The 26,351-nt window shown below is 45.5% G+C and overlaps 1 protein-coding gene across 2 annotated transcripts; it reads right to left on the reverse strand.

Moving 5' to 3' along the window:
- Positions 1-44: 44 nt before the first annotated feature.
- Positions 45-26,270, reverse strand: HOOK2 (hook microtubule tethering protein 2). 2 transcript variants are annotated; one of them, XM_033923777.1, is made up of 23 exons: positions 26,110-26,270; positions 25,779-25,864; positions 25,402-25,474; positions 22,764-22,814; positions 22,485-22,617; positions 15,524-15,591; positions 15,245-15,307; positions 15,028-15,111; positions 13,426-13,586; positions 10,395-10,535; positions 9,987-10,188; positions 9,775-9,885; positions 9,590-9,677; positions 9,432-9,501; positions 5,717-5,854; positions 5,403-5,490; positions 4,179-4,184; positions 3,842-3,876; positions 3,515-3,597; positions 3,304-3,407; positions 3,085-3,189; positions 2,865-2,936; positions 45-1,528 (listed from the first exon to the last, which is right to left on the reverse strand). In XM_033923777.1, exons 1-23 carry the CDS (start codon positions 26,152-26,154, stop codon positions 1,358-1,360), a joined length of 2,178 nt encoding a protein of 725 aa, XP_033779668.1. In that variant the 5' UTR covers positions 26,155-26,270; the 3' UTR covers positions 45-1,357. The 2 variants fall into 2 exon arrangements, with proteins under 2 accessions (XP_033779668.1, XP_033779669.1); XM_033923778.1 differs by lacking the exon at positions 4,179-4,184.
- Between the last annotated feature and the right edge of the window lie 81 nt (positions 26,271-26,351).

The raw sequence follows: 26,351 nt of genomic DNA on the forward strand, positions 1-26,351 counted from the left end.
GCCAGCTCATCTCTCTATACATGAAAAAAATGAGGGACAAGGAGGAAAGCTTGATTTCTTTATTGGTAGAGATGAAGGCAAGATACAGAAGAAATCAGGCAGACCAGAGTCTCTCTCCATTTGCAATAAAAATATAAAGACGGTTCCTGGCACCTGAACCCAAAGCCCCAGTCAATAAAAAGAGGCAAAGTGCAGCTTTTCTTCAATCCATAGCAAACAAGTCTCTCCATATTCTTAAAAACAACCGTAGAACTCTATAAAAGCAAAAAAAAAAAAAAAAGGGGGGGAGGGCACTTTGATTCTACATGAAAGGCTTTGAAGAGGGAAAGGGCTTCCTCCTCCCACACTCCACATGGGGGAACTCCTACCTGAGAAGCGACCTTAGGCTTAAACCTTACAGAAACCAGCTTTACAACCTAAAATAGAACTAACCTCTCTGTGTCCCCCTTAAAACAGGAGAGACTATCCTCAGCGAGGGCTGTGTGATGCAGACGGAGGAGAGCGCAGGTCCTTGTCCCCACCGCTACCCTTTCCACCCGCACGACAGCTGTAGGGTCGAGCATGGGCAAGGCATCTTTTCCCAGAGCCATGGTCTGTGCAGAGGTGATCTCAGGGACCCACCGCCCCTTCAGTTGCAGGACAGGGCAGAAAGAGACCTTCTCCCAAATAAAATATTTACATTATTTTGCCCTGGTCCTGTCTTGCACTGTTAGTCAGACTTCTGGCTCTTGTTCATGGGACTTCCTAGCAGCGATGGTCTGTTTAATGGGGTGGGGGGCATATTCCCTTATAGTACTAGTGGATGGGGTATGAACTGAACCTTGAAAACAGAAACCCCCCAAAAACAAGTCTAGCAGAGAGCATCGCTGCCATTAAAAAGAGAATTTATAAGCCCCCGCCACCATGTCTTAATAAAAGCCCCCTCCCCAATAAAGTAGCACAGTGACTGCTAGCAAGCACAAGGAGGGCCGAGGTCAAAACTGAAATTCTTTTAAAAAGCTACATTTAAAAACGGACCCTGGGAGCAGCAGAAACAAAACTTCTACTCCTAGACTGTCAGGCACATTGAGATAAGAGCAGTGGTTGTGCTGTGCCCCACTGCACCCCAATTCCTCAGTGGAAAAAGGCTCTATCCCTTGCCGACAGGACACACCAAAATGCTGTGTCACTGCACCCCCCCTCCCCCTGTGAGACACAGATGGCAGGGAAAAGCACACTCCCTCCCGCAGGCAGGACAGACCAAAACGCTGTGGCACTCTCGCCTCTCCCTTCCCCCGCCCCCTGTGAGACACAGACAGCAAGCAGGTTGAGGCTCAGATCCTGGAGCGTGAAATGGTTTTTTTGTGTCATCTTAGGTTCAGTGTGACAGTTTCTCCTGCTCGCTGGGGTATTTCAGGAGCAAGGATGTTGAACGCCCTATGTGTCCTCGGCGTACATTTGTGGCCAGTCTCTGTTGTGCAAGAAAGGACTGTGCACCACCAGTGCTGTGGATTCTCTCTTCTGTCACCCGCTGCTGAAGTGCCATCCCCTTGAACCAGACAGAGAGAGAGAGAGGAGGGACAAGTGATCATTGTATGTGACAAATTCCCATTAATACACCATTCCTACTACTATGAATTATTTCTATAGCACTGTACAGAGTCACAGAGAAGACAGTCCCTGCTCCAAAGAGCTCACAATCTAAACAGCCAAGACAGACAGACAGGATGTCATGGATGCAGTTAAAAAACAAGGAATTGACCCCAAGATATCCACAGAGAAGAAAATCCAGAGAAAACCAAAAAATCTCTGTGGAGTGACGATGTTCCTAAATGGACTTTGAAAGAGTCAAAGTTACACAAAAATCATCCACATAAAATATTTTCATCCAAATAAAAATAAATTCATTCACATAAAAATAGGTTATCCACATAAAAGCCTTAAAGGACCTAGTCCGCTAGGGATACAGGACCCAAAACGGTCCGCGTTTCGACAAAAAGGCTTCTTCAGGGGTCCCTGGGGATCCTATATAGGTGAATACGTGGGAAACAATTGTGTGGTGAACCAGAAGTGAGACACTGCTTGCGTTTGCAATAGAAAGGCCAAACAAACAGGATGTCATGGATACAGTTAAGGGGAACGGTTAATCAGCTGACTGGGTTGGAGGGCAGAGGAGTAGGTTTAAGGATTGAAAGCTCTATTCAAAAGGTGGGCTTTCAGTCTGCTTTTTAAACAAGGAAGGGGAAGGGGCTTGGTGGACAAACTCGGATAATTTATTCCAGGCATAGGGGGCAGCTAGATGAAAGGAACAAAGTCTGGAATTGGCAGTGGAGGAGAAGGGTACAGCTAAGAGCAGCTGATCTGAGAAACACACTTGTAGGTCAGCAATAGGAGCTTGAACTGCATACGATGGCAGATAGGGAGCCAGTGAAGTGACTTGAGGGGTGACATGAGCTTAGCGAGGTTGGTAGAAGATGAGTCGTGCAATAGAGTTTTGCACAGATTGTAAGGGGGAGAGGCGACACTGTGGGATGCCAGTAATCTAAGTTCTTGTAAACCGTGTCGAGCTCCATTCTCATGGAGATGATGCGGTATATAAACTTAAGGTTTAGATTAGATTACAGGGTCCAGATAGTGTGTTCAGAGAGGAAGGGGTGAGTTTTGATGGTGACAGGTCTTAGTAGTTTGTTGCGACATCTAGATGTGCACAGAAAATGAGAGGTCAGAATCAAAGATGACTCCCTAGCACACAGACAATTCCTCCCACATCCCAAGCTTCCCCTCCCGCACCACGTTATACCGGGCCCTTACGATGCCCACACACTAAGACCCCCTTTTACCACATACCAGGCATCAACGATGCCCCCCCCCTCCCACACACTCACCATGTTGTACCAGGCGCTTATAATCAGCTTCTCCTCCTGTTCTCTTTGTAGTCTTGTCTTCTCAAAGTCATTCTACCCAGGCAAGTATTGAACGTGTAAGAAAGAAAGAGAGGTTTACTGTACAAGGGGGCCTCGAATCGCCTCTCCCACGTTTTTCCAGTGTTACCAACTCCAGGACACAGATCATAGAATGGCAACCAGGAAAGCAGACTGTCCTCACCTCCAAATGCTGGATTTTCACATCTTTCTCAAACAGCTGGTTCTGCAGGGCTTGGATCTCTGGCAGAATTTTGGCATGCTGCCGGGGCTCCATCGTTTCAATCACCTGGCGTTAAAAAAAAGTGGCTTGAAGGGCAGGAAATAGTCAATAGACAAAAGGGGAAAAAAGGCAAAATGAACTGTGTAACAGAAGCCAGTAAGCCCGGCTGCTCCCTCTCACCGTGCGCGCTTTGTGCACGTAGCGCTTGTAACGCTCCTCCATGGCACGCATGTCCTCGTCTTTCTTCTTTAGAATTTGCTGTAATTCATCGATCTTCTTTGCCGCTGTGAAATAAGAGAGCAAATGACACGTTGAGAGCAGGGGGAAACCCCTCCCCCACACACCATGTGCCAAACCCTCCTCCCCGTTTCGCCCAATCCCACCAGCTCACTAATCTCATCTCCCTTGGGCTCCAGATCCTCGATGTATTCCCTTTTCTTCTGTAGCTCTGAGTGGGCCTCGTGCAGCTTCACCCTGTGATGAAACATGGGTCAGATGTCAGACGCAAGGAAAGTCGTATAATCCTTCCCTACCACCACCCATGGCTATTCAGCTGTAAGCCAGCCCACCTCTCAAAACATGCCAAACAGAGCTAGTGCTACCAGGAGGGCCCTCGGAGTGCTCACTGGGGACACGAGATCAGGTGCATTTCCTCACACCTCATTACCCTCTATAGTTCAAGGGTAAATGAAAAGGCAAAAAAAACCCAACAACTTACAGGTGTTCATCCAGCTTTCGCTTCAACAGTGAAGACTGAAAAGCAAAAAGATGAGGTTGGGTTACAGACTGACATTTTCCCTCCCACATCCTCCCCCCCAGACAGAGAGACTGCAATACAGACAGACACTTTCCCTCCCAAATAACAAAGCCACCCACATATCCCTGGTTATTTTGAAGTTCTTGCTGGCTACACAAACAGCTGGTTATTCATGGGATGGGGGGGGGGGTTGTCTTTTCATTTTAACTCTACCTATGCTTACAGAGGAAAAGTGTGTGAGATAGGCAATAAGAGTATTATTAGCATGAAACATGTGCTCTGATCTCTAGGTACTTACAATTGCCTGTGTCAGCAAAAATCAACCAGGAATCATTGGGAAAGAAAAATAAAAATTATAATGCCTGATTTGGAGAAGGAATTTAAAGAGTGAATTTAACCCATTCCTGAAATTTGCTAAAATCACAGAAGAGGAGAAAGGACAGTTTTTAAAGAGATGACAAAGCTATCCCAGCGAGACAGAGAGTGCAAGCAGTCACAGCCTTCAGGAAAACCACTGCTATGTGGGCCTGAATTCTACTCTCACTCAGCCTCTCTCTTCACATCCACTCCAAGCTCAAGTCCCCTCCCTCCTTTAGGGTTCCTCACGTCCATCTCAAGACCAGTGCCACCCCTCAGTTTCCTCATCCCCCTTGCCAGAGTCCCCTCTCATCCACCCTAAGCCCAGTGCCCTTGAGACCTCTCCCACCTTCTGGGCTCACCCACTCCCAAGCCTGACTTCCACCCCCCTTCAGGACTCCTCACACCTACTCCCTACTTACCCCCCCTTCAGGACTCTTCACACCCACTTCCAAGCACTACTTCCCCCCCCCCCCTTTTCAGGACTCTTCACACCCACTCCCAAGCCCTACTTCCCCCCCTCCCCTTCAGGACTCCACACCCACTCTCAAGCCCAACGGCCCTCCCCTCCCGGACTCCCCACACCCACTCTTCTCAAGCCCAACTGCCCTCCCTTCCCCTTCAGGACTCCTCACACCCACTGCCAAGCCCTACTTCCCCCCCCCTCTTCAGGGCTCCTCACACCCACTCTCAAGCCCAACTGCCCTCCCCTCCTCTTCAGGACTCCTCACACCCACTCTCAAGCCCAACGGCCCTCCTCTCCCAGACTCCTCACACCCACTCTTCTCAAGCCAAACTGCCATCCCTTCCCCTTCAGGACTCCTCACACCCACTACCAAGCCCTACTTCCCCCCCCCCCTCTTCAGGGCTCCTCACACCCACTCTCAAGCCCAACTGCCCTCCCCTCCTCTTCAGGACTCCTCACACCCACTCTCAAGCCCAATGGCCCTCCCTTCCCCTTCAGGACTCCACACCCACTCTTAAGCACTACTTCCCCCCTCTCTTCAGAACTCTTCACACCCACTCCCAAGCCCGACTTCCCCACCCCCTCTTTAGGGTTCCTCACACCCACTCTCAAGCCCAACGGCCCTCCCCTTCAGGACTCCTCACACCCACTCCCAAGCCCAGTGACCCCCATTTCCTCCCCTGCTTCTGGGCTACTCACATCCTCAGCCTTGGCACCCTGCTCCTCCAAAGCCTTCTGGAGTTCGTCCATCCGAGCCCTGAGCTCCAGAATCTGCTGTTGATTGAGCCTGTAGTGACAGAAACAACATGCTGCCAAAAACAGACTGATTATGCATGGACCACTTTCTTCCCCCTGTCTCCCCATCCTTTCACCTTGAACCCAGAACTAAAAAGTCTTTAAAAGGAGACTTAGGATATTCATTCAGCTGCTCAGCTTCCAAAAGTGAATCATTAGCATATCAGTTTAGTAAACATAGTTGTTGTGACTGTGAGGGAAAAGGGTGAATTCGGCACCTGTTTTCTGTCTCCAGCCTGTTCTTGGAGCGATTTGACTCCTCAAGCAGTTGCTGCAGCTCGCAGACTCTCTCCCGGAACGATGTCTCCTGAACACACAGCATCTTGTTCTCATGCTGCAGGCGAACAATAGTCTCTCTAAAAGGAAAGAGAAGGGATCAGCATAGATCTCACATGTGCTACATTTGCTCTAGCATGGCCCTCTCCTGTGACCCCACCAGAATGCTCTGACATTACTTCCTTACACTGTGACCAGGTTAACAGGAATTCAAAAAAGCATAGGATGAGCACAGATGATCTCCAATTGTGTCCTGTATATGGTGATTTGGTTTAGGATAGACTGGGGAGTGCTTTGATGGAAGCTCCAGTGACAGGATGGTTAGGATAGGCTGGAGTGAGCTTTAGCGGCAACTCAGTGGGAACCGGGCAGACTTCTATGGTGGTCTATTGCCCAGAATTATTAGACAAAGACCATTTAAACATGAATGTATGGCGAGTGTGAGTTTTTAACTTTATTTAATTTTTTTTTTTAAATTTATTTATTCTTTTTCAAACTTACATCAAGTGCACAAAAAGAACAACATGAAATACTATCGTATAACACTTGAATATCAAACATTATATTCTTAATATGTAAATTAATTAAAAACCCTCCCCCTCCCATCTTTCTATACAATTATTAAAACTATCATATTCCTTCAAAATTTCAATTTCGCTACATCTTATCTTCCAATCCCCCCACCCCCCTATGTATATTATCAAAGAAAAATGATAGAAACATATAGAAACATAGAAAGATGACGGCAGATAAGGGCCATAGCCCATCAAGTCTGCCCACACTATTTACCCACCCTCTTAAGTCTACTGACCCCCTAAAGAATAATTGTAATTATACTGTCACTCTACTGACCCGCTCATTCAGTCCTAGTGACCCTATCCCTTGGCATGACCTCGTAGGGATCCCACATAGGTATCCCATTTGTTCTTGAAGTCTGAGATGCTGCGTGCCTCGACCACCTGCACTGGAAGCTCGTTCCAATGCTCAATCACTCTCTCCGTGAAGAAGTATTTCCTGGTGTCTCCACGAAACTTCCCTCCCCTGAGCTTGAGCGGATGTCCTCTTGTGGTCGAGGGTCCCCTGAGAAGAAAGATATCATCTTCCACCTCTACCCGTCCCGTGATGTACATAAATGTCTCAATCATGTCTCCCCTCTCCCTACGCTCCTCGAGAATGTAGAGCTGCAATTTGCTCAGTCTTTCTTCGTACGGGAGACCCTTTAGCCCCGAGACCATCCTGGTGGCCATCCGCTGAACCGATTCAACTCTGAGCACATCCTTATGGTAATGTGGCCTCCAGAATTGAACACAGTATTCCAGATGCGGTCTCACCATGGCTCTGTACAGTGGCATCATGACTTCAGGTTTCCTGTTGACGAAGCTTCTCTTGATACAACCTATCATCTGCCGTGCTTTAGATGAAGCCTTCTCCACTTGAGTGGCTGCTTTCATGTCAGCACTGATGATTACTCCTAAGTCTCGTTCTGCCGTAGTCCTGGCTAAAGTTTCTCCATTCAGGGTGTAAGTTCTGCAAGGATTTCCGTTGCCGAGATGCATGACCTTACATTTCTTGGCGTTGAAGCCCAGCTGCCAGATCAAGGACCAACTTTCTAAAGTACGCAGGTCTTGCTCCATAGCATCCTGAAGATTACAGCCGTTTACTACATTGCATAGTTTGGCGTCATCAGCGAATAAGGTTACCTTGCCTTGGAGCCCTTGAGTCAGATCCCTAATGAATATGTTGAAGAGGAGTGGGCCCAGGACCGAACCCTGTGGCACTCCGCTGGTCACCTCCGACATTTTAGAAAGGGTACCGTTGACCACCACCCTCTGAAGTCTGCCACTAAGCCAATCTTTAACCCATGCAGTTAAGAGTCTCTCCTAATCCCATATTCACTACAAAAATCAACCATCGGTCTCCATATCTTTAAAAAAATTTTATAACTTCCTTTCTGTATTGCAATTGCTCTTTTCATCTTGTAAATATGACACAGGGAATTCCACCAAAACGTATAATTGAGATTACTATAATTTTTCCAGTTATTAGTAATATGTTGCATAGCAACACCCGCCATTATCATCAAAAGCTTATTGTTATGTGCTGATAATTAACTTTTTTTCCTCATAGACATATCGAACAGAACAGTATCGTATGATATTTCCACATGATTTTCCAATAAGCAATTTATTTGAGACCAAATTGAATTCCAAAAATTCCTAATGCAGGGGCAATAAAAAATTAGATGATCCAATGTCCCCACTTCTAGATTACAGTGCCAGCATCTATTAGATTTAGAGCTATCCAACTTTTGTAAACGAACTGGGGTCCAAAAAGCTCTATGTAATAAAAAGAACCAAGTTTGTCTCATAGATGCTGACACTGTACATCTCATTCTCCAAGACCAAATTCGTGGCCATTGAGAAGCAGAAATATTATGCTTAATCTCAATGCTCCAAATGTCTCTCAGACCAGTTTTTGGCTTTTTATTTAAAAATCCAGATAATAATTTATACCACTGTGTGGCTAGGTGTCCCATGAAATCAGCCTGGAAACATAGGAACTCCAAACTATATTGAGTATTAAGAGCCTGCTTCAGCTGCAACCATTTAAAACTTTGTGATTCATCAAGACCAAATGTAATTTGCAACTGTGAAAAGTCAAGCAATTTACCATTTAAAATAACATCATTTAAAGTTCTTATGCCTGCTATAATCCAGTGTTTCCATAAGATTTGAGCTCCGCCAATTCGAATCTTGGAGTTTATCCATAAAGATTGATTTGTTGATTTGCTTATTGGAATAGATGTTAGATTACTAATGTATCTCAAAGTTTTCCATGTATCAATCAAAATTCTGTTCTGTTTATATCTTCTAGGCATTTTTATACTAACAACATGAACTAAATGTAAAGGAAACATAAGACGCCACTCCAAATATGATTTGATATATGCCTATTATTAAGTCTAAGCAGTTTACAAGTAAATGTAAAAATAAATATAAGCTAAAAACAGGTTCGAACAGCAAAAAGGTTTGATTTGAATTTGGATACACAGTCTTCTTGCCTAAGATGATTAGGTAGGGCATTCCAACAATATGGCGGATTGAAAGGAGATTCTGTTGAGTGGAGCAAAGTGATCTAGAAGCCAGGAAAGAAGTCATAATCTGTCAATAAATGCCGGGGAATGTTCTAATTTTGCTTTGAAGGTAAGAAATAAGATGTTAAATGTTAAACAGATTTATCCCTCTCCCTGCAGGAACTCAATTTCCCCGTCCTGTCTCTGTGAGTTTTGTCACTGTCACTGTCCCATTCCTGTAAGCTCTGCTTTAACTGCACAAGCCTCAAACACTTATGATTTTAAAGTGTTGCAGGAATGGGGCAAGGATAGGAAAAGAACTCACGAGGACGGGACAGGAAAATGAGTTCCTGCAGGGAGGGGGAACAATTTGTCCCGGTGTCATTCTCTAGCCTGTATCTGCTGTCATTTACTATGTTACTATAAAACACAGCAGGGAATACACAGGGATCTTACAGCCACCCAATTTGAGAAAGTGCAAGTTACACTTCAACAAGGCAAAAGATTGCTTCTGAGCAATCAGAGTGGCGTTAGGTTGGGGTCAATCCAAGCTAGAATTGGAGTTAGGACAGTGCAGATCATACTTGAGCTCCGCTGGAACAATCTCAGCTGCTAGGTTCCCCACCGGAGATGAAACAGATTCAAGCAACGTATCTGCAACAGCAAAGGAGAAGTTGGTATGAGAGAGCCAATGCAACAATGCCCTCACTTAAGGGCAATGCATCCTGCCTCTTCCACTCACCAGCCTGGCATAAGCCTGTCTGCTGCACCTGGACACATCGGAGCTCATCGTTTGTCTCCCTCAAGGAGTCGCGCTCCATAATCAGCCGCTAGCAGGAGAATGAAGAGTCTGAAATTAGAACTTAAAGCACAAGGCCTCACTGCCCCTCCCCAGGAGAGCATTCAGCTCCTGGAATCCAGCCTCACCTGCTTCTCCTTCAGCAAGGTGTCATATTTTTCCCGTAGATTCCTGAATTCAAACTGCCACTTCTCCGCCTTCACAGCTTCCTCTGAGAGCTGTTTGTGCAGCTCCTGAACCTTCAAGGTTCAAAACACAGGAATTAAAACCACATTGCCCCCCCATAAGCACAGATCAAACTGCTCCATTCTGCCCCACCCCCCCCCACACACACACCTACCTGTCTTTTGTGCACCTCCAGCTGGCCTAGCACAGCATTGGCTTTGCGCAGTTCATCCTCCAGCTGAAAGGTTCGTTGCATGTAAATGGTGTTCCTTTCCTCCAACAGTTTCACCTGCCGCCGCAGATCTCCCAGGTCCTCCAACTTCTTCCGATATGACTCCACCGTAGCCTCCAGCTTTCGCACCTTGTCGGAAGAATGCCTGGGGGAGGCAGGGGGATTATCAGAGGACTGGCATCAAATGTACCAATTTGGTTTTATTCACTGGTTCACCAGGCTGTTAAAAATAATCACACAAGCACTTGCTTCCAAGTCTGCAGATTACGGAGACCAGAGCACAGGGAAGAGGTGGGCAGTGGAAAACAGGCTCATGACCTCTCTTTTCCCTCCAAGTTTCAGCTTCCTTACCGTAAAACATCCATCTCATCTTTTAGAGATTGTGCTTCCCGGGCCAGGTTCATGAGTTCCTCATTCCGATGTTGTGTCTCCAACAGATCTTTCTCCAGCTCATCACAGCGGATCCGGTAATCATCTTTCCCACTCTCCAGTCTGGTAAAAGAAGCATACATTTCTGTGCATTAACTGGACTAAACACAATAACCACGCTGCAGAGGAGAAGGCTTCTAAGCTCCAGTGCCATTCCCTGCTCTATCTACGAGAGGGAGAATTAATTAACTGCATTTATGGACAGATTTACCCAAGGTGGTTTACAGCGGATACAGTTTAACAGAAAAATAAAAAAAAACTTACCATTTTGTTAACAGCATAACAACAGTAAAATGATCAAATATAAAGTACATGCGGTACACTTGAAAACAGGAAATTGAAACCTAAAATAGGACCAACATGAAACAGTAACAAAAATAATACACATTTAACAGCACTGAAATTCAAACAATAGCGGTGTAATACAATACTTATGAAAAAAACTAAGAAGCATGCATTAGAACATTCAGACCAGCTTAGGCTTATATACCGGTAGAGCTCGGCAGGGTTTACAAGAAATTAGAAAGGAGAACAAATATGGATTTGGAATAGTATGGAGAGCAGCGGAATTTACAACTTTGAAAATAGCTTACCATGTAGCCAAAGGACCAAATGCAGATGTAGCGATGGGAACAAGATGGGCGATACAGAGACCATTGGGATAAACAGATCAAGTTTTTTTGTACAGTGAAACAAGAGAAGGAACTAATCTAAGTCATGGATCTTACCTGCTAATATTCTTTCCCTTAATCCAATTAGACCAATCCAGAACTTGTGGGTTATGCCCATCAGCTAGAGGACATGGCCCACAATTTCTAGACTGGGCTGGTAAGAACACTAAGGAAGAAAAATGGAGCAGAACCTGTGAGTTATGTCTGTCAACAAGTGGGTAAAAGTGAAGACCAGGAGGCACTCAATGAAATGACATGGAAATAGTTTTAAAATAAATAGGAGGAAATAGTTAGGCATTGGAACTTGATTGCCCGAGTATATCCCATACTGCTCCTTGTGATCCTGGGCAAGTCACTTAATCCCCATTGCCCCAGGTATATTAGATAGAGTGGGAGCCCACTAGAACAGACAGGGAAAATGCTTGAGTACCTGAATGTAACCCACTTAGACCATAAGTGGTATATAAATACTAAAATAAATAGACAAAACCGCGCGCCGACAACTGAACGCAAGATGGAAGCACGCGCCGAAGAAAAAGAGTGTTTTTAGGGGCTCCGACGGGGCTTTTTGTTGGGGAACCCCCCCCACTTTACTTAATACAGATTGTGGCGGCATTGTGGGGGGATGTAACCGCCCTCATTATACTGGAAACTTAACTGTTTCCCTGTTTTTTAGAGAAAAAGTGAAGTTTTCAGTAAAATGTGGGGGGTTACAACCCCCCAAACCCTCACAATGCGGCGCGATCTGTATAAAGTAAAGTGGGGGGTTCCCCCCCACCCCGTCGGAGCCCTTTAAAACAGTCATTTTCTTCAGTGCGCGCCTCCGCGTTGCACTCAGTTGTCTGCGTGCGCCTTTGTCCCGGCGCGCTTTTGACTTGACACCCAGGAAAACACACCAGCTTTCATTGACAAACTATTGATCCTACACACTACCTCCCGACCACTACGATCTTCTCAACAATCTCTCCTTTCAATTTCACCACTTCGCCATATTTTCTTTTGTTTTTAAATCTTTATTCATTTTTTTTATGTTACAACAAGTGTTACAGATAAACTCAATAGAAACTTAAATACACACTTGACTAACTCATATATTAATATCAAGTTTAACATTAATATAATAATCCCCTGTCCCACCCTCCTTCCCAACCAATAATACATAAATCAATTTTATTGTATATTCTTTAAATATTAATTTAGTATGTGATAATCAAAATTGAAAAACCCACCCCATTTCCCTCTTTACAATTATCTTATCATGGGAAAAATTCATAAGAGAAATCATGTTAACGGTCTTTAGATGTTTCCAGTGTTATTTATGGGAAAAATTATCCTTCATTACAAAAATCGGTTAATGGTCCCCATATTTTTTTAAATTTATTCATGTATCCTTTGTGTGTTGCAATAGCAAGTTCCATTTTATATATGTGGCATACCGAATTCCACCAGAACATATAGTTCAATCTATCATGTTGTTTCCAATTGAATGTAATTTGTTGTATTGCAATTCCAGTTAAAATAAATAAAAGTTTGTTATTACTGGATGAAATTTGGCTTTTTGCTCTCATAGTTGTTCCAAATAATATAGTATCATATGTCAAGGCTACCGGATTTTCTAACATTCTGTTAATTTGGGGCCAAATTGATTTCCAGAATGATAGGATAAATGGACAAAAGAATAAAAGATGATCTAATGTCCCAATTTCAATATGACAGTGCCAGCATCTATTAGATCTTGAACTATCTATTTTTTGTAAACGAGTAGGGGTCCAAAAAGCTCTATGAAGAAGAAAAAGCCATATTTTCTATGACACAACACGCAAGACTATTTTTTCTGTGGTGGCCCCGACACTATGGAACGTGCTTCCATGTCATATCAGGAATGAAACATCTTTATCAATATATAAAACAAATCTTAAAGACTTTTCTGTTTAAGGATGCCTTTGTCTCTTAAGAAATTCCCTCTGGTAGGCAGTGCAATTCATTACTCTTATCCCTTCCCAATGTGTCAGGCCTTTGTTTTCCTTTTGAATATTGTATTTTTCCCTATCCCTCCTATATGTCTTTTGCTTTTATAATTTACTTTTTCAGTATGATGTATCATTATGTGATGGGGGTGGGTTCCCCCTTTGGTTTTAACCTTGTATTTTTTATTGTAAACCACCCAGAAGTAATGATAGGCAGGATATCAACTAGCTAATAAACTTGAAACTATACATAAATTTATTCAAGTTCTCAAGCATTTTTCCCTTGCTGCACACTCTCCACCTCAGGGGGTGTACCTGAAGTTCTCTTCTTGCAGCTGCTCGATCTGGGTCTGTAGCAGGAGTAGTTTCTTGCTGGTGATGCCAGAGGCATCCAGTGATTCCAGCTGGCTCTGGCGCTCCCTCAGGTTGCGGTTCTCCATCATCAAGTTCGTCTTCTCCTCCACCAGCAGCGAAATCTAACAAGAACCAAGAGCTAGTGAACAAGCAGCATTAATGCTCGGACAGAGATTGTGTCTGACTCCTCTTCTGGTATCTGTAAGATATGCATAATTTCCACACTTCAAAAGAGAAGCCTTGTTGGACCTCCGAGACTGCGGAAGAAATCATCAATTAATCTTCAGATAACGAGCAGAAGTGAAGAAAGCAGGTTAGGGAAGTTAGAAGAAAGACTCCAGGGAAGCAAGAGCATGAGTTGCCCTCTGTCCCAGGTAGAGCCCTCTATCCTCACTCACTATCCACAATGTCTCTTGCCTGTAACAAGACTGTGCAACATTCTCAGAAGGGAGGCTGCCCAGGTCCTTTCTTACCTGGAACAGGAGCCCCAGCTGACTCTCCTTCCCCTGGAGAAAGGTGCGAGCATCTCCCCCCACCATGCTCTCATTAGTAGATCTCTACATACGAGAGATTCAGCCAGCATGCACATAAGGTTGGGGAGAAATACACCAAGGACATAGGTTCGGGGGGGGGGGGGGGTAGAGTAGAGGGTGCACAGTCTGTTGTCACTGTACATAAGCTAGTCAGAACAGGAGTCTGAGTACTCACTCCTCAAAGAAATCTAAAGCCTGTAAAAATGACAGGCTTTGGGGACCGAGGAGAAGAGCATGCTGGGTCAAGGCTGATAGATTTTATTATCTGTGATCTCTGCAAAGATCCGCTGCTTGGGGCCTTGCAGAGTTCAATTCATAATGGGTCATGTCCTTGGCGTGTGGCTGGTGCAAAAGCAGAGGTGTGAACCATAAAGCCTGCTGGTATTACTGGGCCAGCAGAATGCTGCAGAGAGGGTGAAGCAGAAGAATGAGGTGGTCAGTCAGTGTGTGCGGCGCTCGGATAGCCAAGAGGAACTCACCCAGCTTCCACATCTGCCCGTGTGGTCCCGTATCCCCAAGAACTCTACACCTTGTGAGAAGTAAACATGTCAGGGAAGGCAGTGCAGAGAGGTGGGCATGCAAATTAAAGCAGAACACCGCCACTTCTGTCCCCATCTTGACCATTGTTTGAAAAAGAATGATAAAATTAGATAGCCCAGTAAGTTTACAACCCCCTTCTGATGCACTTTGTTCATTAGACTGTTCTGCATAGATTAAAGATGGCTCCTCGTACATTATTCTGATTGGATTTATGTCAGAGTGATTGCACCAAAGAGCAGCTTCTGGGAAAGTGGACTTCTCCGCATCTTCCTTCAGTCTTTTCCCAAATTAGCAATACAGAGAGGGGATCTTACAAACCCTGAAGAATAAGCAGAACTGTCACCCAGCAGCCAGAGAGGAAGGACGTTACCACCCATCTCTCCCCAGGGATGCATTGAAAGCATAGCCACACATCTACTGTTCCAGATCCCCCAGCTGCAAGCCTTCCAACACCTCTCCCTGGGGATATATCGAAAAAACAACCACATACCTGCTGTTCCAGATCTTGGCAACGTTGTCTCATGCCATCTTCCTCTTCTTCCAGGTCATCGCTCAAAAAATAATACTTCCGAGACTGAAAAGGAAAAGGAGGTCCAGGCTCAAATCACGGGTCCCCCTGGTCCCCCCCCCCCTCAGGATCCTGCACCCAGGCCAAGTCCCACCTCCCTAGCTCAAGATGTATAAACTCAAGTCCCTCCCACAGTTACCTGGTGATCAAAGTTCCCATAGGTTTCAGAAGAGATGGTCTCTGTGGGGTCCTTTGTCATAAGCTACGGAGACAGAAGGGGAAGTTACTTAGTGCATTTCACTATTGTTTCCTGCTATGCAGTATCCTTATTTCACTAATATATCACAGGTGGTTTGATACAACTGTCAGAACCAACCCCCTTACTGTGGGGAACATACTCCCCCCTGGAGCAAGGCAGGACACACACACACAGCGCAAAGCCATCACTGGAACAGGCCACCAGCACCAAACCTCTTACCTCCTGAATTGCTGTCATAACCACATGCTGGACAGACTCCTCCAAAGTCATGATCTGTTTGATGTGTTCTGGGGGTGGAGGGACATTTGATCAGAAAGAATCCAAACGACAACTGCAGCCTCTCCCTGACAGGCATATGGTTATCCCAGGACAGCAGGCAGCATATTCTCAACAGTGGGTGACGTCACCGACGGAGCCCCGCAGCGGACAGCCTCGAAAGCAGACTTGCTTGAAGATCTTTGTAAGAGCTTCCGAGTGCTGCACTGTGCATGTGTCTTCCCGCCCAAGTTAGGGCGCGTGTCTCCTGTGAGGTACCTCAGTTCAACGTTTTCTGCGGAGCCGAGAAGTTCTCTTCTTTTCAGCTCTGCAGCCTTCGATGCCTTCTCTCACCGCGGCTTTTTATTATTAAGTCGCTGTGCTAGCATTTCTATTTGGTTTCTTTGTAAAAAAAAAAAAAACCCTTTTATTTCTGGTTTGTTTTTTCTTCCGTTCAGCGGCCTTTCGGCCTAGGCCTGGCCGCTCACCTCGTTCGATACGTCGGATTTTGTTTTTTCTCTGTCGCGGCCTCTTACCGGGTTCAAAAAGTGTAACCAGTGCAACAAGACTATTTCAATCACCGATCCCCATTGTCGCTGTATTGCTTGTTTGGGTCCTGAACATTGCCCCGACGCTTGTTTGCGCTGTGCTACCCTTCAACCTCGAGCCCTTTGTCGACACTGTGCCAAGCTTCTCCAACTTTCTGGCACTATGGACCAATTGCCTGAGGTGGTCTCGATCTCGGCTTCGGGGACGGCCTCGACATCTAAGTCCTCAACGCCAGCTTCTGCCTCCACCTTGACATCTTCGGTCCCGAAGGCCTCGACGGCAGCTCCTCTGAAATCGTCCTCACTGGGTAAGTCTCCTGTCTCTCCTTCAGGTACTTCTAAGAAGCCGCCAGAGTTTCAGGCATCCCAGGCCGGATCTACGGTCCTGCCAGCCTCTTCTAGACCTCCGGCTAAGCGTGCCTCCAAGCATCGGGAATACTCATCCTCGAGGTCGCTCTCCTTGGAGCGCACTGCTGCACCTTCGAGACCTGATCCCTTTGTCTCGGTGCCTTAATTTCGAGGACATGTTAAAAGCCATTCTGATCACTCAAATTTCCTCGGTCATGGCTCAACTCCTTCCGTCCTCGACCCTGCTTCCTACGAGCCAGCCTGAGCAGCAGTCTGAGACTCCTGTAGCAGCACCTCGAGGCAAGCCTCGGAAGTCTCGCTGGTTCTCATTCAGTGACTCATCATCTACTCCTCGGACACAGTCTCCTCCACTACGACCGAAGCATTACTCGAGGCATCTCCCTTCCAAGCTTCCTCAGGAGACATCTTTACAGCAGAAACCCTCGCCTTCGCTGGATACTGAGACTTCTATGCCTTGTTTATCCAAGGGTACTGAGACTTCTTCCAAATCTAAACATAAGTCTCACAAAGCTATTACACTGGCTGCTTCTCCCAAATCTAAACATAAGTCTCACAAAGCTATTACACTGGCTGCTTCTCCTCGAGATCAAAGACTCCTCCATCGAGACCGTCTCCAAGGGAATCTTCTCCTCCTGCCTCGACTCAATCTATTCCTCGAATCCCAGGTACTTCACCATCGAGGGTTTTGAAGCGCAAACACTCACTGACTCCTCCTCACGCAGGTAGTACAGCTTCCTCCATCACTGTGCGCCTGGACTCTGAGCCTCTGTCTCAGTATTCCAGAGAGGCTTCTCCTTCCTACTCCGTAGTCCCTCGGTCTCGCACTCCTTCTCCTGAAGGTGCCTCGACCTCGAAATCTACCTCTTTTGCCAAGTTCATCTTCGACATGGGAAAAGCTCTCCAACTGGATCTCCACTCTGATTCCAAGTATACACCTGAATACTTGGCCAACATGGAGTTGCCTCATCCACCCAAGGAGACCTTGAGGCTTCCTATGACTCCAGTATTGAAGCAAACTTTCCTACGGAATATGGAAACTCCTTATTCCATCACAGCCATTCCATCAAGCTGGAATCCAGGTATCGCACAGTACCTTGCAAAGGCTTCGAAAAATCTCAATTATCCCATCAGTGTTTGGTGGTGGAAGCTTTACGCTGCGGTCCCTCCAGGCAGGGAAGGCCGTACCATGAACAAGTTTGGCCGCAGATTATTCCATGATGGCTAACAGAATTCTTAATTACAACTACATTTTCACGGCTTATTTTAATTATTTCCTCAAATTGATGCCTAAATTCTATCCAGCTCTTGAGGAACAAAGTCTTCCAGAATTCCAACAGATCATCAGAACTCTGTCTCAACTTTGACTCTTCATGCTGCAAGCCACATACGATGCTTTTGAGCTCTCTTCTAAAAAGTTTCTGCCTTTGCAGTAGCCATGCGCCGTCTCGCCTGGCTCCGTATTGTTGATATGGATCCCAATCTGCAGGACCGTCTAGCGAACTTGCCTTGCCAGGAAACTGAACTCTTTAATGACTCTATTGAAGCTGCTACAAAGCGCCTCTCTGAACATGAGCGCTCTTTTGCTTCCTTGATTCTGCCGAAGCCTAAGACTCCTCCTGCTCAGCCATACAAGCAACCACCACGTCGTTATCCCCCAAAAACGACACCAGCTTTCTCCAGGCCTCCACCTAGAAGGCTTCTACAGCAACAACGACAGCAGAAGGCTCAGACTCCTGCTGTGACTAAACCTGCTCAGCCTTTATGACATTCCCAGTCTGAGCATGCCAACCTCCCTGCATCAAAATTCTCTTCTGCCCATAGGAGGTCTGTCTTCACCAATTTTATCACCAGTGGGAGATGATCACCTCAGATCTTTGGGTTCTCACCATCCTTTGGGAGGGATACTCACTTCACTTTCTTCAGGTGCCTCCAGATCGCCATCCAAGAGAGTGTCCTTCCAATTCGTTGCAACTTCCCCTTCTTCTTCAGGAAGCTCAGGCTCTTCTTCACCTTCAAGCTTTCGAGGAGGTTCCTCTGAACGAAAGGGACATGTGATTTTATTCCTGTTATTTTCTAGTCCCAAAGAAGACGGGGGATTTGCAATCCATTCTGGACCTCAGAGCCCTCAACAAATTTCTAGTCAAAGAGAAGTTTCAGATGCTTTCTTTACCAACCTTATATTCCCTGATGGATCAGGGAGATTGGCTATGCTCTCTGGATCTCAAAGAGGCTTACACTCATATCCCCGATTCATCCAGCCTCTCGCAAATATCTTCGATTCCAGGACTCGCCTCATCCCCCAGAATCTTCACGAAATGTCTGGTGGTGGTGGCTGCAGCCCTCCATGCCCAGGGTCTTCAAGTTTATCCATATCTGGACGACTGGCTCATCAAGGCCCCCTCTCAACAAGGGATTATTGCAGCAACCCAACAGACTATTATGTTCCTCCAATGTCTGGGGTTCGAAGTCAACTTTCCAAAATCCCAGTTGACCCCCATCTCAGTCCCTTCAGTACATTGGGGCCACTCTGGACACTGTCCAACTCAGAGCGTTTTTACCTCCACCATGTCGGGATACCCTCATTCGCCTTTGCCATTAAGTGTCTCATCTCACATCAATTTCAGCAAGACAGATGATGGTTCTGCTCGGTCACATGGCTTCTACAGTTCACATGACACCTTTTGCCAGACTTCACCTTCGCATACCTCATTGACCCCTGGCATCTCAGTGGCAACAAGCTACCGACCCACTTTCTCAACAAATTACAATAACTCCTTTGATGAAGCAGTCTCTCCACTGGTAGATGCTCTCTTCCAATCTTTCCAGAGGTTTGCTGTTCCACACTCCCACATCAGAAGGTTCTTACAACAGACTCGTCAACCTATGCATGGGGAGCCCATCTAGACGGTCTCCGTACCCAAGGTCATTGGTCTCCTGCGGACAGTCTTCGTCACATCAATCTGTTGGAACTCAGAGCGATCTTCAATGCTCTCAAAGCTTTTCAACACCTTCTTCACGACCAGGTAGTCCTTGTCCGGACGGACAACCAAGTCGCCATGTACTATGTCAACAAACAGGGAGGTACGGGATCTCACTCCCTTTGTCAAGCTCTGAAACTGTAGGATTGGGCAATCAATCACAACATCATTCTCAGAGCTGTCTACATTCAAGGTCAGCACAACTGTCTGGTGGACAAATTGAGTCGTCTTCTGCAACCACACGAATGGACACTCAATTCCTCGCCTCTACGTCAGGTGTTCGCTCATTGGGGGACTCCTCAAATAGACCTCTTTGCCTCCCCCCCCCCCTCAACAAGCTGCCTCAGTTCTGCTCTCAATTATACTCTCCCCAGCATCTCGAGGCAGATGCTTTCCTCCTGGATTGGACAGGTCAGTTTCTCTATGCCTTCCCTCCATTCCCTCTGATTCTTAAGACTCTTGTCAAACTCAAGACAGAACATGCCACCATGATTCTGATAGCTCCTCGGTGGCCCAGACAACCGTGGTACTCCCTTCTACTTCAGCTCAGCTTCAGGGAGCCTCTGCTTCTACCAGTTTTTCCCTCTCTGCTTACTCAGTCAAGGGTCCTTGCTACATCCTAACCTGCAGTCTCTACACTTAACAGCTTAGTACCTTTCAACCTAACAGACTCTCTACAGTTCTCAGTCTGTAAAGGATATTTTGGTAGCTTCCAGAAAGCCGTCCACTAGGCAGTGTTATGACCAGAAATGGACTAGATTTTCCGCTTGGTGTTCCACTCGTCATATGGAGCCAATGTCTACCTCCTTGGCTTCTGTTTTGGATTATTTACTTCACTTATCACAATCTGGACTTCAGTCTACATCTATCCAAGTCCATCTCAGCGCGATTGCTGCTTTTCATCAGCCTCTTGATGGGAAACCTCTGTCTGCACACCCTGTGGTTTCCCGCTTTATGAAAGGACTTTTTAATGTTCATCCACCGCTCAAACCACCTCCAGTAGTCTGGGATCTCAATGTTGCCTTGGCTCAATTGATGAAACCTCCATTTGAACCAATTGATAAGGCTCATCTCAAGTACCTTACTTGGAAAGTAGTTTTCCTGATTGCCCTCACGTCTGCTCGAAGAGTCAGTAAGTTGCAAGCTTTGGTTGCGAATCCACCTTTCACAGTTTTCCACCATGACAAAGTAGTCCTCCGTACTCATCCCAAATTCTTGCCTAAAGTTGTGTCAGAATTTCATATCAATCAATCTATTGTTTATTTATTTATTTAGATTTTTATCCCATCCTCCCAGTAGCTCAGAACGGTTTACAAGTAAACATTCACAATGGAGTGAATTGGACATACAAGATTATACAGTAGATTTAAATACTTGGACATATGAGACTGTGCAGCAGTTTAAGAATAGGGACTACACAGCAAATTAAGAACAGTAGTTTAAAAATAAGTAGTTTGGTTTAGATACAAGTTATTTGAGTATAGGCTGAGAGTGCACTATACTGAAATTTAGGCAGAAGATTAGAATGGAGAAAGAAAGGTAGAGGTGGGGTTTAAGGGGGTTGGGTGTAGACTGAGGGTGACCTTTAGTTGAAGAGGAGGGTCTTTACCATTTTCCGGAATGTCATTAGTGAGTTCTGTAGTCTGAGTTGAGGAGGGAGTTGGCTCCAGAGTTGGGGAATGAAGTGGCTGTAGGAGCGTTTGCGGGCGGTTTCTTCCAGTAGTTTTTCCAAAGCCTCATTCTCACCCTGGAGAAGTGGCTCTCCATACTTTGGACTGTAAGTGTGCCTTGGCTTTCTACTTGCAACGCACTCAACCTCACAGAACAGCCCCACAACTTTTCATCTCCTTCGATCCAAATAAGTTGGGGCATCCTGTCTCGAAGCAAACCATCTCCAACTGGATGGCTGCTTGCATCTCTTTCTGCTATGCTCAGGCTGGTCTCCCTCTGCAGGGTCGAGTAACGGGCCAGAGTTAGAGCAATGGCGGCGTCTGTAGCTTTCATCAGATCAACTCCTATTGAGGAAATCTGCAAGACTGCCACTTGGTCCTCGGTTCATACATTCACCTCTCATTACTGTCTGGATACTTTCTCCAGAAGGGATGGCCATTTTGGCCAATCTGTTTTGCAACATCTCTTTTCTTAACTTGCCAACTCTCCCTCCATCCCATTATCCTTAGCTTGGAGGTCACCCACTGTTGAGAATATGCTGCCTGCTTGTCCTGGGATAAAGCACAGTTACTTACCGTAACAGTTGTTATCCAGGGACAGCAGGCAGATATTCTCACAATCCACCCTCTTCCCCTGGTTGGCTTCTTAGCTAGGTATCTGAACTGAGGTACCTCACAGGAGATGCACGCCCTAACTCAGGCGGGAAGGCACTCGCGCTTGCGCAGTGCAGCACTCGGAAGCTCTTACAAAGATCTTCATGTAAGTCTGCTTTCGAGGCTGTCCGCTGCGGGGCTCCGTCGGTGACATCACCCACTATTGAGAATATCTGCCTGCTGTCCCTGAATAACAACTGTTACGGTAAGTAACTGTGCTTTTTCTTCCCCAAATATGAGGAGAAATAACAAGATGACATAGGGCTGGTTAGCACATGGGGGATTTATTACACCAAGCATTAGAAGCAGTGATGCCAAGTCCCAGCACTGGGCACAACAAACACATTGCAGCTCCCTCACCTACTTCAGCAATGTGAGGGGGGGGGCTGGGGCAGAGCAGAGAGGTACCTGCCTCCTGACCTGGCTAACATCCACAATGCAGCTGCAGGAATGGGTCTGTGGGATGTGCAGTAGGCAGTGACCCTTCATGAACACCCATCAAAATGAGGGAAAGGCACAGCTCTAACTCTGCCCCCCACTCATTCGGAATCAGACAAAGAAATAACAAGGAATTCTATTAGAAATCTCCCACACAGCACAACACTTTCAATTCTGTGGAAGGATACTTGGAATACAGGGGATCATCTGGCCTTTCCTCCTATTAATTGGATGGGGGGGCAGGTAAAGGCTCACAGTCAACCTTTACCTTGCTTCTTCTCACAGCTGATGGCACACCCCAGGACCAACTGCATCAGCTTCCCCAGCTCTGTTGGATCTGAAAACTCCCCGATCAGTGTCACATCTGGCAGATGGTCATCAGTAACTGATTGTCCCAGGACCTGATGGGCCAGAGAAATGATCTTTAACTGTTTTCCCAAGACACCCCCCAAGTTGCATGCTTCCCGGGATATCCTCTGCAGCAAGTACTTTTGGAATGAGGCAATCCCTGATCACACCAAACAAGAGAAAGGTCCACAGTACTCACGTCATGGTAATACTCCAGCACACTTTGCAGGATCTTCTTCAGGTTACTTAGCTACAGAAGAAGAAAACGCTGTTAGCTTAACTTTGCAGTTTATATCCAAGTTTTATTTCAAATTTGATTATACGCTTATACAAATTTCTAAACGATTTACAATTAAAAACCAGGGTAGAACACTTAGGTCATTCAAGAATAAAACAAGATTGTCACTAACAGGAACAAAAGTGAAAGGAGGGTAGAACGACAATTGTAAGAGGAAAGAAACAATGAAAGGATAAAAAAAGGCGACGTTGTCACTGTGGAGAAGTTTTCCACTAGCATCAGCTCTCAAATGCATCATTACACAAGAAACTCTGAGAAAAGAAGGCAGGTTATTCCAGATTTGTGGTGCAGTTACCGAGAGGGGATGGTCAGAAGATCTTGATGGTGTATAAGGAAAAAGAAGCTTATCTAGGAAGAATGGTTGTTTTGCTTGGCAGATTTTTAAAGTACCGGTAATTCTTTTTCAGATGGGGAGACATGATCACTTTTTTGAGTTCATGATGATTTTTATTGCTGTGTTTTGTATTATATGTAGGCGCCTTATTTCTTTTTGCATGTCCAGAACTCAGAGGATGGGGGCGCTGCAGACTTTTCCATTTGATACACCTTCATTACCAAGTAATGCTAGAACTGCCCATGCCAGAGATGAGGCAAAAAGACATGGGGTTATATTATTGTTATAACTGGGGAAACAGAACTGAAGCACAGGGAAATAGAGCCAGTGAAACAAAGATAGAAACATGACACTAGATTAAAGGCCAAATAGACCATCCAGTCTGCCCATCTGCAGCATCCACGCGCCTGTCCCATGCTTTCTTGAATTCAGATAGTCTTTGTCTCTGATCACCTTTTAACTTCATCCTGTGCCCTCTAATTCCAGAGCTTCCTTTCAAAAGAAAGAGACTCACCCTCCTGTGTATTTATGCCATGTAGGTACTCAAACATCTCTATCATATCTCCCTTCTCTTGCCTCTCCTCCATAGTATACATATTGAGATCTTTAAGTCTGTCCCCATACACCTTATCACAAAGACCACACACCATTTTAGTAGCCTTCCTCTGGACCGACTCCATCCTGTTTATATCTTTTTGAAAGTGCAGCCTCCAGAATTGTACACAATATTCTAAATGAGGTCTCACCAGTCTTATACAGGGGCATCATTACCTCCTTTTTCCTACTGGCCATACCTCTCCCTATGCATCCTTCTAGCTTTCGCCGTCACCTTTAAACCTGTTTGGCCACCTTAAGATCATCACATACTAACACACCCAAGTCCTGGCCCTGCTCCTCTTTTGTGCACAAAAGTTCTTCACCTGCTAAACTGTACCGTTCCCTTGGGTTTTTGCAGCCCAAGAACATGACCCAGTCCATCACTTTGGGGACCATACCGAGAGCACTTAGTTTCTTTATTAGACATCTGTTTGGAACAATGTCAAAGGCTTTGCTAAAATCTAAATACACCGCATCTAGTGTACTCCCTCTATCCAATTCTCTAGTCACCCAGTCAAAGAACCAGAAGTTTTAGAACCGAAGCATGAGGAGATAAATAGCTAAGAAGAAAAAAAATTTTAATTGAATCAGGTTAAGCAGACTGGATGGACCATTCGGGTCTTTATCTGCCATCATCTACTATGTTTTTTTATATTACACTGCTCAGGGATTCATTAATCCAATCAAAGCAGATTACAACAAGAAAAATCCTACATATACTTAATTATTACACTAAGAGTTAAAATATCAAGAATAACATTTATTGAAAAAGTAGGTTTTTAAAGCTTTACAAAATATAATTTACAAATTTAGGCTTATTTCTAAAGGAAGACTAATCCACATCTGAACTGCCTGAAAAGAATACAATCGTACCAGTTCATTCTTCCTAATTACTCTAAAAACAGTTGGCAACTGAAGTTTAAAACTACAGTTACTCCAAGTAGTACTAAAATTAGCTGGAATACTTAAAAGAAATGTTAATCGTTTTGGACCATTACCATATAAAGCCTTATGTATTAAACACGATACCTTAAACTCAATCCTGTATCTAACTGGAAGCCAGTGCAATTTGCACAAAAGAAGTAAAGCCCTTTCAAATTTCCAAACTGAAAAAGTCTACATCTAGAAGCTGTATTTTGAAGCAATTGTAGTCTAGTAAGAACCTTTTCAGATACTAGAATTGCAGTAGTCCAAATATGGCAATAATACTGATTGACAAAGTACTCGAAAACTGGATTGTAGACAGAAAAATAATGTTTAGAAAGCATTCTCATATGATGATTTAATTCTAGATCAGAATCTAGAATTACACCTAAAATTCTGGATGCATTATCTATTCTCAAAATTTCACCAGATATTAACTTGACTTCATTCATTCAGATACTCTCATAATTTCCAAAAACATTATGTTTTGTCTTAGCTGTATTCAATTTTAAAAAGTTTTTCCTTGAACTTGAACTGAACATTTATAGTTACTTCCATGAGTTGGCAAAGTAGAAATATATTGTCTGCATATGTATATATTGTGTAGCCTAATTTGAGAATATTTTAGATGTGAAGCACAGGGACATAGAGTGAATTAAGGCAGCAACTTGTCAGTACAGGTACCTTCAGCCTCCAATTCTCCAGGGTTTCCTCTTTGATGCGCATCAACCAGGCATCGTTAAACCAGCTGGGATCTCTGTAAATGTAAGTGAGACATTAGTCAGAGTGCTGCAGGGTGAAGGGGGGGGGGTATCTAAAACAACAGCTCAGCTCTCCTATCACACTAGAAGTAGGCCAACCATTGGTTGCCTCATCGCTAGACAGTCCATCACACAGAAACTAACTGGCATATGCCCATGACTGGTGGAATGTCACAATTCCCAAACCTTAGAAACATGATGGCAGATAAAGGCCAAATGGCCCATCTAGTCTGCCCATGAGAGACTGGGTACTGAGGGAGGGCCAAATGCCTCTGGCTTGTGCCGCTCATCAGCCCTTACATTAGGTGGAGAACTTGTGCGACAGCCACCCCGCTGGACAGGTCCTGGAAAGTGGCACATGGTGATGGCACCTGGAACGTTTGCAGCTGGGAAAGAGAAAAACAGCACAATTAGAGCAGGTCATGGCATGGGGGGTATTAAAACAGAGGACAGGTATTGCACATCTCCAGGGAGGGGGATATTTACAGGAACATATAATTGTGGAGGAGAGGGTGTACACTGTGTGCTAAGTTGGGGTGGGTGAGGGTGTATTTCTGCAGCGTGTAACAAAGGGTCCCTGCTCCATAGAGCTTACAATCTAAATAGAACAGCCAGTGTCGGGGTCTCTTACCCAGGTGAGTAGGGAGCCGCACAGCGCGGCCTTGTTCACGCTCATGGCATCAGCGCCACCTCCCTCCCGACTGCCGTCCGTCTGTCCCCGGGGGCTTTATCCAGCAAGGACCCTCCCGGGGCGGCTTCACAATGCCTGACAGCAAGCACCGGAAGTGCGCTCTGCCCCGCAGGCCTTGACTCCCGGAAGTGAGCTCTGCCCCGCAAGTCTTGGCATCCGGAAGTGAGCTCTGCCCCGCAGGC

This window comes from Geotrypetes seraphini, chromosome 16, assembly GCF_902459505.1.
Source record: "Geotrypetes seraphini chromosome 16, aGeoSer1.1, whole genome shotgun sequence".
In the NCBI taxonomy this organism is placed as follows: Eukaryota; Metazoa; Chordata; class Amphibia; order Gymnophiona; family Dermophiidae; genus Geotrypetes; species Geotrypetes seraphini.

Coding starts and splice junctions, on each gene's coding strand:
- HOOK2 (XM_033923777.1), bottom strand. CDS start 26,154: ATGAGCGTGAACAAGGCCGCGCTGTGCGGCTCCCTACTCACCTGG. Junction 15,112..15,244: donor ATGGGAACTTTGATCACCAG/GTAACTGTGGGA, acceptor TTTCCTTTTCAG/TCTCGGAAGTATTATTTTTT. Junction 3,598..3,841: donor CGAAAGCTGGATGAACACCT/GTAAGTTGTTGG, acceptor GTTTCATCACAG/GGTGAAGCTGCACGAGGCCC.